At 45.1% G+C, this 13,400-nt stretch overlaps 1 protein-coding gene across 1 annotated transcript in view; it reads left to right on the forward strand.

Moving 5' to 3' along the window:
• WDR93 (WD repeat domain 93) overlaps nucleotides 1–13,400 on the forward strand; it is an 89,172-nt gene that overhangs the window by 35,950 nt on the left and 39,822 nt on the right. Inside the window, exon 7 of the mRNA XM_060260069.1 lies at nucleotides 230–314. Coding sequence (XP_060116052.1) covers nucleotides 230–314 — 85 coding nt within the window. The remainder of the gene's footprint in view (nucleotides 1–229; nucleotides 315–13,400) is intronic.

Raw genomic sequence — 13,400 nt, forward strand, 5'->3', positions numbered from 1 at the left:
GTGTTTCCCTAAATAGCTCCTTGCCTGGGCTGGGTGATGAAAGTCGAGAGCAAAGGAAGCTAGGAAACAGATAACTGTTTCCTGTGACGCCCCAGCACAGAGGTGCCAAAATCTTGTTAACCTTGTTAGAGTTAATAAACAAAGGAGGGTGCTGGGGTGAGTTATGACCATATCAAACAAATGACCCTGGAAGTATAATTGCATAGAATTCATCTCTCCTCTATTGCAGGACTTGCAACAGCTTCTAAACCGAGAATGTAAACTGAGTCCTCCTGCTCTATTGATGAAGGTCAGATCTCCAAAGTCACCTGCGGGTTAGAACTCTTTTTGATCTTTCCTGTTACCTATGTTTCCATTTCAGTAATGATTACAGTGTTTTGTTTGGTGCTCATCGTGCTTGGTGTTAATTGGCGTTGATGTGTGATTCTGACTGCTGTAGGTGATTCTACAAGTTCCCTAGGCATCCTGTTCCTTTGGAGTGGGTTATGTAAGATTCCCCCCCATGTATATATTGTATCTTCCAAAAGAGCATTCATTTCATGCATTTGATGAAGTGAGTGCTAGATCAGAAAACCTTTTGCCGTAATAAATCCACTAGTCTTTAAGGGGCCACGGGTTTTTTGTTGTTGTTTTTTTGTCCTAGGAGGTGTTCTCCCTGCCCCTGTCACATAGTCAGTTAGAAGATGCTGTAGCTAGTTCTGGGTGATCAGAAGGAAACAGCAGGACACTTGAGAAACAGTTGGGGGGTGGGGGGGAATGCAAAGACTTTTGAGATTTTGAGAAAGAGTAGTGGGCGCCAGCACAGAGTACTTGGATGATCTGAAATCAAAAGATAGTTTGAATGACAATGTTACCAAGTTCTGTTCTGTGTTGGCCTCTATGACTTGGTGCCAGCTCTGGGATTTTAAGGGCCCACTCATGGCACCCTGTGTGTAGCTTTGTAATATGCATAATGGTGGAAAAGTACACTTACAGAGAATTCTGCTCTAGTTGTCTCAGCGTTCCTGTGCAAAGTGAGAACAGCAGCCCAGTTTCAGGTTCTTTGCCAATCTTGAAGTCTCAGCCAGCACTGTTATGATACCTCATTCCAAAATTACTTCTTGTCTTTTCCTTGTTCCTACTGAAACAAAACTCCAGGCGGCATAGGTACTTGGGAAGAGCAATTATCTGCTGTGCCTCTGCAGCAGTAGCCAGCCACGGCATAGCTACAGGGCCACTAGTCCATTCGCTATGGGAGATACATTACATGGTGGCTGGCTGAGAAAGCAGGGTTTTTTCCCCCATTTTCCTGGGCACTACTGTGATAGCATTCAAGGCAATTGCACTGCTGGATTCCATGGCAACATTTTGCAAAGTGGGGCAACGTGATAGGGTAGCCATGAACAGGCAGGGGTCATGTGGCCAGGGGGCTGAGTCAAGCACCCATCAGAGGCAGAGAAGGGTGGGCCAGAGGAGTCTGCTGTTTTCAATAGATCACCCTGCCACCGCTTTAAAGGGACCAATTCTTATCCGAAGTCATGACCACCTGAGAGTGGAGAAGTTGAGCTGTCAATGCAATGGGCACTCCAAGTTGCATCAGTGCCTACACAGAGAAAAGGGCACTCAAGGACCAGATGAGGAAGTTGGGATTGTCATCACCACACCACAGATTTGCAGGGCCCACCCACTCACTAGTGGCTGCACTTTTCAGCAGGTTGCCCACACTGCCTAGGGCATCCCCACATCAATCCCTGAGTCACCACTGCAGGAGGGGGGCTGGCAGTGCAAGGGGGGCTGAAGGGCCTGGAGAGTCTTTGACAGTTCCCCCAGCAGCCTTTCAATGCACCCATGTCTCTTGCAATAGCAAACAGCCCCTCCAGGTGCCTGGCAGCCACTGTAACAGATGCTGCCAACTCCTCCATCCATTGCTGGCCCCTGGAGAAAGCTTCTGGCCACTCACAACAGTTCTGCAGCCACTCCCAGTTGATCACTGCCCACATAGTTGACAGGCTGGGGGATGGGCTGTGCCAGGCACAGGCTCCATGCCCAGGGCTCCAGCAAGGGGCCAGATTCCCCACCATCGTATGCCCCACCTGCAGCCATGGAACCTGCCTTAGGAGGCCATGTCTTGTCCCTGCCATTCCTAACCTCCCCAGTGTCCTTCCACCCAGCACTGCTGACATCTGACAATGTTGAGTCTGCCAGTTGCATCGCATCACCCTCAGCTGCTGGCCTTGGGGACTCTAAGATACTCAACAGCCCAGTTCCCCCAAACCCTTGTGGCCCAGGTGCATAGTGTGGGGTTTTGGAGGTATGAAGATGCCTCAGTACTGTCAGCCACAGGATCCTGCCTTAGCCAGCTTGGATCCCTGCAGCTGCAGGGAAGGGCTCCCCCCTCTGGGGTCATCTGTTCTGTTTTTACACTGGTTGTGTGATAGAACAGGCCTGCTCTGGCCTGCAGGCTTTGTTCCACTCTGTCTTCCAAGGTTTTCCCAACATCTGGAAAGGCCTCTCTCTCTCTCTCTCGTAACCCAAAACCACCTGACAGTTGTAGGAATTGTCCACTGGGAAAGTCAGGATTCCCAGCTTCCTTTCCAAGTTCTGATTCCTTGCCTTTGTGTCTCCTCCTGTGTCTCCTGCTGCCTAGTGCCTGGCCACCACGGGGCCTGTAGGAATAGCCTCTTGCCAACTGCCTGCCTCCCCCTGGCACTCATTTCAAAATAGCATGTCCAAGTTGGTGGAGGGCTTTGTAGTACAGAGGCGCTACTACCAGCATCAAAAGTTAGAGCGTATTTATTATAAATATATATTTAAAAAATAATTTTAAAATTATTTTTAAATAATTTTTAAAAGTGTACTTTTAGCACAGCACCAGATTGAGAAAAGGATTCAGAAGGAATGGGTAAGATGCAATTCCTCTGTCCCTCTCTCTCTCTATATGCCCTATTAGATGTTAAAATATAGGACAGGCTCATTACTTTGAATCTTCCTTCGGCTATCTAGGCCAACCACATGGCCAATGTCTGCGCCCTCCAGACCTCAGTTGAGAGTTCTGCCTACTCTGATGAACTCTGCACCAAAAAAGAGCTTCCTCCTTGCACCCCTGAGTTTTATCACCTCTCTTTTCCCAACCCTCAGACCAGGTCAGAGAACTTTTCCTGAAGTCTCCAGAATTTTCCTTCCTGAAGACCTGTAGTATTCAGTTCCTCCAAATCTCTATTCCCTGCTTTGAGCTTGACCATCCCATTTGTCTAGCATTTGTATGAAGGTGGGCTGAGGTAAGTGTGGAAAGCAATGGAACTGACTTTCCCCCTTCCTGCCTGTTCTCTGCCCAGAGAAAAAGAAGAAACTTTTAAAACTCAGAGTGAAGGTTTCACTCATTTCACACCTCCAAATAAAAAAAATATATTTCTTCACTAGTTGTTTCTCCGGTGGTCCTGGTAGTGGGTCAGTCCTTGCTACTGAGAATGTAGCTCCTCCTCTTCCAGGATAGGGCTGACTTAAACTTGATCCTGGAGGGGAGGGGCTTATCCCCTGGTTTCCCAGTCTTACTGGTCCTGCCCTTAAAGCAAGATGTGTTGGCTTGAGCTCTGTTGAGCTCGAAAAGCCTGATAAGAAGAAAGAAACGGAGGCAACTAGGGAACCAGACAGGAAGGTACCTGGGCATCCAAGCCTCTCTGGTATCCCATTCTTTGCTGCGGCTGCCACCCCCCCCTTCCCTCCTCATCTGCGGCTCTGCGCTCACTGCCCACCCCCTGGCACCTCCTCCTCCCTCCCTTTTTCACACTTTTATGGCCCAGGGAAGGGGTGGTGACGCGCTGCTCCAGGTTCTTTAAAAGACACCCCCTGCCAATCATCTAATTGACGGGAAAACCGGCGTAGAAGGCTGACCACTCGGCTCCTATGCCCCTCTGACATGTCATGATCAGCACTGGAGGCAGCAGCAGCAAGCAACCCATGGAAAAAGCACCATGGCCCTTGCCTCCTTGACCCCAGAGCTGATTGTGACGCACCAGAGGGCTTCATAGTCCACAAAAGGACAGGGATGGTAGGGTCATCCTGGATTTAACACAGATTACAAAGTGTAGGCACCAGGAAATTCAGAATGGAGACGCTGAAGGCCATCGTGGCTGCTTTCTAGCAGGGAGACTTCATGGCCTCCATAGATCTATCTGAGGTGTATTTCAATGTTTGTATAGCTCTGGGCCATTGCAATTTCTTTTCCTGATTTGCATATAACGGACTTCATTTTCAATGTTGGACTTTGCCTTTGGATCTGAAGTCCTCCCCTTGGGTTTTCTCCACAAAGGTTCTAGTTTTCCCCTGATAGTTTTCTGTGGCTGCAGGGAGTTGAACCATTTTCTCTTTCCAGTCAGCATCCTAATTGAGGTGGTTTCCCAGGATTAGATTCTCAAGTCCGTACAGATGACTTATGGAGGTCCTGAGAGACCATGGCTTTGCCATCAACATACAGAGGAACAATCTGATTCCAACCCAGGTGATTGTTCATCTAGGGGTTCAGATCAACATTGTTTGGGATGCAGTCTTCTTTTCTCAGTAAAGACACCAAAAATTCACAAGTTGTCACATAATGGGGATGAATCCCATAGAGCTGATGCTTCTGGCCCATCTCCTAGGCATGAGGGTCCCTGTATGAGATCCTTCAATGGGCCAGGTTTTTCATGCTTACTCTCCTCAGCAGTTTCCCCTCCCCTTCTAGGTCCCTAGATCTCACACAAAAAGGTGCTAAGAGTTCACTTTTCTGGTAAAATTTAGATCGGAGTTGGTGGTGATGACGGATGCAAATCTGTTGAGTTGGTCTCCCCCAGAGTGACAGTAAAGCATAAACTTTCTGGAACTGAGTTCTGTCAGGTTGGCACTGATGCAGTTCAAGAACATTCGGAAGGGACATCACATTTTGGTCCATATACAACCAAAGCATATATCCACAAGTATGGGTGGGGGGACTCGTTTTCAGACTTTACACAAGGAGATGGACTGATCTGATGGGCAGAACATCATCTTCCGTCCCCAAAAGCTATTCATGCAGTGGTCAGAACAACTTGGTAGTGGTCTGGCTGAGCTGACAAATGGTAGAGCAGGGGGGGCTTCCGGTTCCGGCTCTGAGGGAGCAGACGCCTGCTGACTGAGCTCTGTCAAAGGGGAGTACTGTTGTTTGGTTTTATTTCAGTTTTAGCCTTTATACTCCTATAGTAATCTTATCTGAGATGGGGGAGGAGTGAGGGCTTTTAATGAGCAAACAGTAATGAGACTGCTGCTCCTCACTTCCCACGGACTTTTTGACTGCGTTACATTTGGTCTCTGACTGCTGGAGATTTTAGCCTTGAGATTTATACCTCAGCAGAAGGAAAACCTTTACTGAAAAAATTTGAACTACGGGCTAGGCTTTTCTTTTCTTTAAGAATCTCAGTACCTTGTGTTTGGCTTTGCGGCTTTTAGAGGTTTTTTCTCTCCCCTTCTGAGCCTAGGTCTTAATCTCGGTTCTTCATTATGGGTGTCAGCAAAAGAACTCGTGACCTAGATGACTCTTTCTCTCAGCCAGCACGTAAACAAACTAAAATTAACGATTTCTATGCTTCAAGTCTACTCCCACCAACCTGTGATATTCCAACTTCCAACCACTTTACACCCCTCCTAAATCTCCTAAAGATACTAACTCCACTGACGGGAGGGAAGATAAATCTCTCCTGCAAACAGTTGACAAAGACTTCGAACCTGCTACAAGTGATCATATACAGCTAATTGCTAAACTGTTGAATCTATTTTTTGAGAGACTTAGACAAATTGGAAATAAAATTGACCACTTGTCTCAGAAATTCTTGCTAAATAAAAAAACCCTAGGAACAGCGGCGTCACTAGGGCGGGGCCAAGGGGGCCATCGGCCCTCCCCCAGAGCATTCTCATTGGCCCCAGGCACTGACCCATGCCCCCCCCAACAGGAAGGGGCTGGCCCTGGGACTAGAACGCTGCTGCTGTGTGGGCTGGCCGGGATTCTGAAACCGGGGCCGCGCTGCCGCCTCTACCACAAGGGGATCAGCATTCTGTTCAGCGGGGGTGAGTGGGTGGGCTGACTGAGCTTCCCAGCTCACGCTGCCGCCGAGTTGCTTGCTTTCTGTGCTTGGGGGGGGGGGCTGGGCTTCCAAAACTCCAACGGTGCCTCTGCTGAGTGAGTCCTGCCTGTTTCCTGTTTCCTGCCGGCTTCCCAAACCGGTGCCGTGTTGCTGAGTTGCTTGCTTTCTGTGCATGGGGGGGGGGGTGGGCTTCCAAAACTCCAACGGGGTTGGATTACGGGGGCTGGTCATGTGACCAGAGGGGGCTGGTCATGTGACCAGAGGGGGCTGGTCATGTGACCAGAGGGTAGATGAGGGAGGGGCCATGTGAAGTGAGCGGGGTTGTGTGCGGAGGGGGTGACGCAGCCCTCCAAAAGGGGTGATGCCCAATGGGGGGGTGACTTGAATCAGTTACACCCCAGGGTGCAACCCACCCTAGTGACGCCTCTGCCTAGGAAATTAGCAAGTGAAGAGGTGAAGAGCCTGAAGAAGAACTTGGTACAGCAGCAGTGTGAGGAGGGAGCCCAATAAAAATTAAAGCTGCAACCTTCCAAAGTGTGTTTAACTGTCTGCCCTTACAAAGGACAGAAGTTCTTATGGAACTCAATTTGATGGGCTACTTACCGTCTAAAAGCCCTTCTAAGGGGGAAATTACCATCAATTGACTTAATTATGGTGGAACCTTTTACCAGCCCAAATCAGGTTCAAAGAATCTTGCTCACTTTCAGCAGTTCCAGGATCCCCAGTCTGCTGCAGTCCCAGAAAGACTTCCTTCACACCAAGGGGATTTTTCCAGCTAGGGTCTTTGTCAATTCTCTTATAAACCCCCTGCTACCTGGCAAAAAGAGAGCTCTTTGACAGAGGACATCAATTTCAAGGCAGGAATGATGAAAGCTGGAAACCAGAGTGACTTGGCTCAGGGTCCTGATTCACCTTTCTACCTGAACCCAGCTTCAGAGCATCTCCTTCTTGAGAACCATAGAACAGGATCTAATTAACTCTTTCACAGCCCTCCCATCTACAGAACTTGCAATCACAACTAAACTCAAAGTGTTGAGGGACAAACTTTTGAAAACAAAAGGTGATCACACACAACAAGTATCTAATCTGCTCATGATGCCGAACACTCTTGAGAATGGTTCAGCTTTATCAGTCCCTCTAACTCCTCTCATTTCTATGGAGGTAGACCAAAGGAAAACAGGAGTAAACCCTCACCCTCCCAACAGGTGAATCCTGAAGAGAAGACTTATTTAATTTCCACCACAGAAGGTAAATTGGATCTCAAGGAGAACCTAGAGTCATCAACACAAGCTGAAGTTCATACGTCTCCAGTAATGGCTGAGAACCCCCTTCTGAGCAGCAATAGTGAGATTGTGTGGCCAAATACAAGTCAACTAATTAAGAACATCTCGAGCGGCTTGAGTAATGGATCTGTGTTTCATGATACCAATGGCACCCTTGAACAACTAACTAGAGAAGACTGACTCATCACCCTTTTCATACTCTCGCCATCCAAACCCTTCACCATTATGGATATTAAGATTGTCTCATGGAATGTGGCTGGCTGGCAGAATAAGGCCAAGAATGCTGATATCTTAAGGGGTTTGATGTTATACTACTACAAGAAACCTGGACTCCACACCAGATCCAACTAGAAGGGTACAAGTCCTATTCCCTCCCAGCCTTCAGGAGTAATACAAGGGGTCTTTTTCAAGCATGATTGTCTATACTTGTCTCCTCACATTTTGCCTGGGAACACATCACTCTACAGGCAAACATCTCTATGGTGCAGGTCGTCAAGCTTCTCCTCAAAAAATTCTCCTTAATTATTGTGAATTTATATGTACTACCCTCTCTAGATAAGCTAACTTTTTTGCAATATTGGGAACACCTGGCCACACTCATGGAGGAATTAGAGAGGAAATTTCCAGCCATAGAAATAATTCTATTGGGCGACTTTAATGCTAGGGTAGAGAAGGATTGTAGCATATTTTTTCAAGCTCTTGATTTTAACCAAGATGACACCCTTCCACCCATTTTCTCCTATCCAAGATACTCTAAGGATAGCCTTCTAAATTCAGCAGGCATCTTTCTTGCCAAATTCTGTATGCAATACAACAAAATTTGGTTAAATGGTTTGATTGGCTACCCAAATTCAGGAGAATTCACCTTTGTCTCCCCGAGGGGCTGTAGCGTAATTGATCTCTCCTTTATTGAAACCTTATGTCAAAGATTTTACATTGGGGGATTTTATTATTAGTGACCATTTTCCCCTCATTTTGACTCTTCAAATTGGTCCTCACATTTATCCCTTCTGTAACTTGTCCTTGCAACCTTACAAGACTGACTTATTGCCCAGAATTCCATGGAATGATCGCACAGTTTGGAAAATCCAACAGCTCTTCAGATCTGGTCCCGCTGTAGAATACAGATCCTCTTTAATATGTGCATCTGACCCTAATGTATCTGCATCAACTTACAATTCTTTAACATCTTATATCTCTGAATCACTGAGTGTCAGTTCAGGGTGCCCAAGCAGAGGTGCAACTGTTCTAGTAAACTCTACACACTGATGGTTCAACAGAGAATGTAAAGAAACAAAAACTCTACTGCGTAAAGTTTACAACTAATACCGCAATTCAAAGGTCCTGACCTTGCCATCACAATACTTTGAGCTTAAGACTCAGTTGCACCACCTTACCACAAAAAAGAGGTACAATTTTATTAAAATTCAATGGGAAGAGCTATACCATGCTACTACCTTAAAATATTCTAATAAGTTCTGGGCCATAGTCTCAGGTGCATTCCGGGCCAATGACCCATCTATGTTTGCCATTTCCTCTTATGATTTCAGCACTTCTCAGTTCTGTTCCATCAAGATCTATCTTGTGCTGAACCATTTGGTTTTCCTCTAGCCGATTTACCTGACTGGCCTCCTGTCCCTCTGAAGGAAATAAAAGAATTAATTACACAACTGAAATTAGGAAAGGCTCCTGGCCCAGATGCCATTTCCTCCAAAATCTTAAAATTAGACCCAGACTGGTGGGCTTCTCCCCTTGCATCTCTGTTTACAATTGTAGATCGAACTGGCATAATTCCCTTGGCATGGTTGAATGCAATAGTGGTCCCGCTATACAAAAAAGGTGATCACAGTAACCCTGCCAATTACAGGCTGATTAGCAAGCTTTACTCTAAACATCTATTAGTCAAGCTCAATCTCTGGATGTTGCAGGAAAAAATTCTAGGCCCTGAACAGCTGGGCTTCTGCAAAGGGAAGACCACTTTAGACCACTGTATTACCCTATCCTATCTAGTCAACAAGTACACTGTGCAAAATAACCAGAAATTATTTGTTGCTTTTTTAGATTTCAAAGGCGCATTTGATTTAGTTGACAGGGACGTCCTCTGGATTAAGCTAGATAAACTAAACATGGATAAAAGACTCATGCTTATTAAGAGATTACGCACTTCTACCACCTGCCAGATCAAATGCTCATTAGCAGGCAACCTAACATCGAAGACTGCTGCCAATAATGGTGTCAAACAGGGTTGCATTTTGGCTCCCTTTTTATTCAATCTCTTCCTTAATGACCTGGCTATTCAGCTGCCTGGTCCTGACTGCAATAGTCCAAAACTCAGTGCATTATATGTACCCTTGTTACTTTATGCTGACGATACGGTGCTGTTGTCCTGCTCTAGAGTGGGCTTAAGATGTCTGTTGTCCCATTGTGTCCTGTATTTTACTAGTAATAAGCTCCAGCTCAATTATGAGAAGTCCAAAATCTTAGTTTTCTCAAAAAAGTGGAGACTTTACAAATGGGTTACTGATGGTAAAGGAATAGAGCAAGTCAAGTCTTTTAAATTCTTAGGTGTTTATTTTCAATATAACGTGACTTGGTCTACCCATCACAAGTATGCAGTGAAGATAGCTAACATCAGTGCATCTGCCATAGCTCGCTTTTTTTGTGGCGGAGGTAACCAATTTGTGCCAGCTGCCATAAAAATATTCAAAGACAAAGTGATTTCACAACTTCTGTATGGCATCCCAATCTGGATTGGATCTTATGAATGTGCTATTGAACATGTCCAATCCAAATTCTTGCGTAAAATTCTGGGCATGCCAAAATGTGTCCCATATGCAGTTATCTGCTTAGAAACTGGCATGTCTTTAATGGTTACTAGTGCATGGCTCATGACCTTCAAATTCTGACTACGCTTGCACTACAACTCTGAACCAGGGAGCTATATCTCTCAAATGCTCTCTGAATTTAATTTGTCAAATTGGTCAGAGAGAAAAATCAAAGCAATGGGTTTATCCCTAGAACTATTGTCCATGCTGTCCTTTACCACCACAGTCCAACAAATTAAAAACAAGTTGCTAGATATTGAGCGCCAAGAAGACCTATGCAGTCTGGCTAAGAAAACTTGTTCCCCACTGAGTTTTGAGATCTCTCTTAGTACTGGGAAAATGGGCTCATATCTATCCATCTTGCAAGTGCCACAGCAGCGTAGAGCATTTTCCCTTGCCAGATGCAACGCCATGCCCTCAGCCGTTCTTTATGGCAGATTTAAAAAGACAGCCTACTCAGTCAGATACTGTCTCTGTAAGCAGAAATGTGTGGAGTCAGTTACTCATATTCTTCTTTATTGTAATTTGTATACAGATCTTCGTCACAAGTATTTACATTCTCTTTTAGTTAGCATAGTTGATTGTTCTGATGCACTTAAGGTCTATAGTCTTTTGAACGATACTTCATCTAGTGTCACTGAGAAAGTGGCTAAGTTTCTTTATTCTGTTTTAAAGGCACGCCAGAGGATCTCATAGAAATAGTTTGTTTATGCTTTTCCTGATGTATACGTATGCAATCATTCCATTTTATCTTTTTTTAACCAATTTGCTCTGATATATATATCTATATACTTTATGCCAATAAAGGCTAACTTGACTTGACTTGAAATGGTAGAGCAAACATAGACAGAATTCTAGAAGCATTCTAGAAGGCTTAATTTTGGGGTAATTAGGACACAGAAACTGGTAAAACTTGCTAATGCCAACTTCAGAAAACGTATCTTTCAGTACAGCATCACACTGCAGATCAATGATCTCCACCTAGAGCTCTTCTGGAACCTCATGAACATCCACACAGAACGGATTATGGCAAATTCCAAAATCTCTCTTCAGGTTGTAGAAGTCAGAAAATCATTCTTGGAATTCATTTCTGAGTTCAGAAATTTTTCTACTGTACTTCTCTATGGATATATGGTCACTGGACAGAGACTTCAAGGTGGGAAAGTGTGCCAAATTATTTTCTTGAAGTTGGTTTTCCCAAAGCTGAAACTTCATCTCTAAAACACAAACACTATCATAAAATTCTGTCACAACCTTGTTTCGACCCTGCATCTTAGTGTTCAGGGAGTTCAGGTATTCTGTAATATCCACCATGAAAGCAAGATCTTGAAGTCATTGACTGTCTTGTAATTCAGGGACAGCATTATATTTCATATCCATAAATATTTCACTTTGGAGTTCACAGAAGCATTTCAATACAGCTCCACGACTTAACCATCGCACTTCAGTGTGATATGACTACACGCAGTACATTATCCATTTTCAGTGTTTTGCTGCATAGTTCCCTGGTGCAAAATGCAATGGAAATTGAAGAACTGATGTTGTGAGTTTGCAGCTACCAATTTTTCTTTGAGTTTTGCAGTAACTCCAGCTTTTCTTCCCGCCATTTGAGGTGCTGCATCTGTGGTCAGACTCACCAGTTTTGTCCAGTCTGCACCAATTTTATCCAGAGCTCCTACCATGTTCTTGAAGATGCCATCACCTGTAGTTGTGTCTTTCATAGGAATGATTACTAAAAGTTCTTCTGTAACATGCATACCTTGATCAACTCCACGGATAAAGACTGCAAGCTATGCTACATTGGTGAAGTCTGCGCTTTCATCCATTGCAACTGAAAATGCAATAAAAGAGCTAGTTTTTTGTCAGTTGCATGTGTAGATTCTCAGATAGATCACAAATTTTCTCTACAATTGTGTTTCTTGAGAGATTTATATTTGCAAAAGCCTGCCGCTGATCTGGACAGACTACTTCTGCAGCCATGAGGGTCTTCTTTGCAAACTCCCCTTCTGAAAAGGGTTTTGAAGACATAGCAAGCTCGTGTGCGTGCCTTAACTGCAGCTTCATTGATTTGATGTGATTTCTTGAAAAGTGACTGCTGTCTCTTTCAATGACTGCTCCAATTCAGAAGCCTTTTCCTTTCGTTCTTTTCCACAGTATTTATCATACTTCCCAGCACCATGAGTCTCATAGTGCCATCGAATGTTGTACTCTTTGGGAACAGATATCTGCTGTGCACAAATCAGGCATATTGGTTTTCCATTCTGTTCCACAGAAAGAAGGACTTTCTTGGATAACACGACACTTTTCTCTTCTTCAAAGATGCCATTATTGCCAATGTCTCACCAAATCACACAGTTGTCAAGACAATGCTGCAATGGAAAGGGTGGCAGTTGAACAAAGTTGAACAAAGCATAAGTCAAGTTGCACCTTTAAGACCAACAAAGTTTTATTCAGAACGTAAGCTTTTATGTGCTAAACGCACACTTCTTCACGCAAGGGAATAAGGTTTTTAAAAAGGTTCATACAAATCCATGCTATTTGATTTTAGCTTGTAACACTGATTTTTCCTTAGCTTAAATTGCACATGGCATTCCATAATTTGGAGAAGGCTGTCCCTTTCAGCGGCTTCATATTGCAATCAGGCAGTGCCCAAGCACCAAGGAGGGTTGTAAAATACAACAAGCAAGTCTGGACTGAATGGGGCAACTGTGACACAAGTGCTGCTTCCTAACACTCCAGTAACCAACCAAGGAAAGAGCCCCATGGTGCAGAATGGTAAAGCTGCAGTACTGCAGTCAGAGCCCTCTGCTCATGACCTGAGTTCGATCCCAGCGGAAGCTGGTTCAGGTAGCCGGCTCCAGGTTGACTCAGCCTTCCATCTTTCCGAGGTCGGTAAAATGAGAACTCAGCTTGCTGGAGGGAAAGTGTAGACGACTGGGGAAGGCAATGGCAGACCATCCCGTAAAAAGTCTGCCGTGAAAACGTTGTGAAAGCAAAGAGTCGAGAACGACTGGTGCTTGCACAGGGGACTACCTTTACCTTTAACCAACCAAGGAACCATAGAATTGGAAGGGACCTCCAAGGTAATTTAGTTTAGTCCAACTGTAGTGTATCAGTAAATAATATGCGACCGGGCACAGGGGCAACTGGGCCGTCCCAGAAGCCCCAGCGCAGGGCGCGAATCTCCCCGCCTATCAACAGCTGTGGCGGGAAGTTCAACG

Source organism: Heteronotia binoei, chromosome 19 (assembly GCF_032191835.1).
Source record: "Heteronotia binoei isolate CCM8104 ecotype False Entrance Well chromosome 19, APGP_CSIRO_Hbin_v1, whole genome shotgun sequence".
Taxonomy (NCBI): Eukaryota; Metazoa; Chordata; class Lepidosauria; order Squamata; family Gekkonidae; genus Heteronotia; species Heteronotia binoei.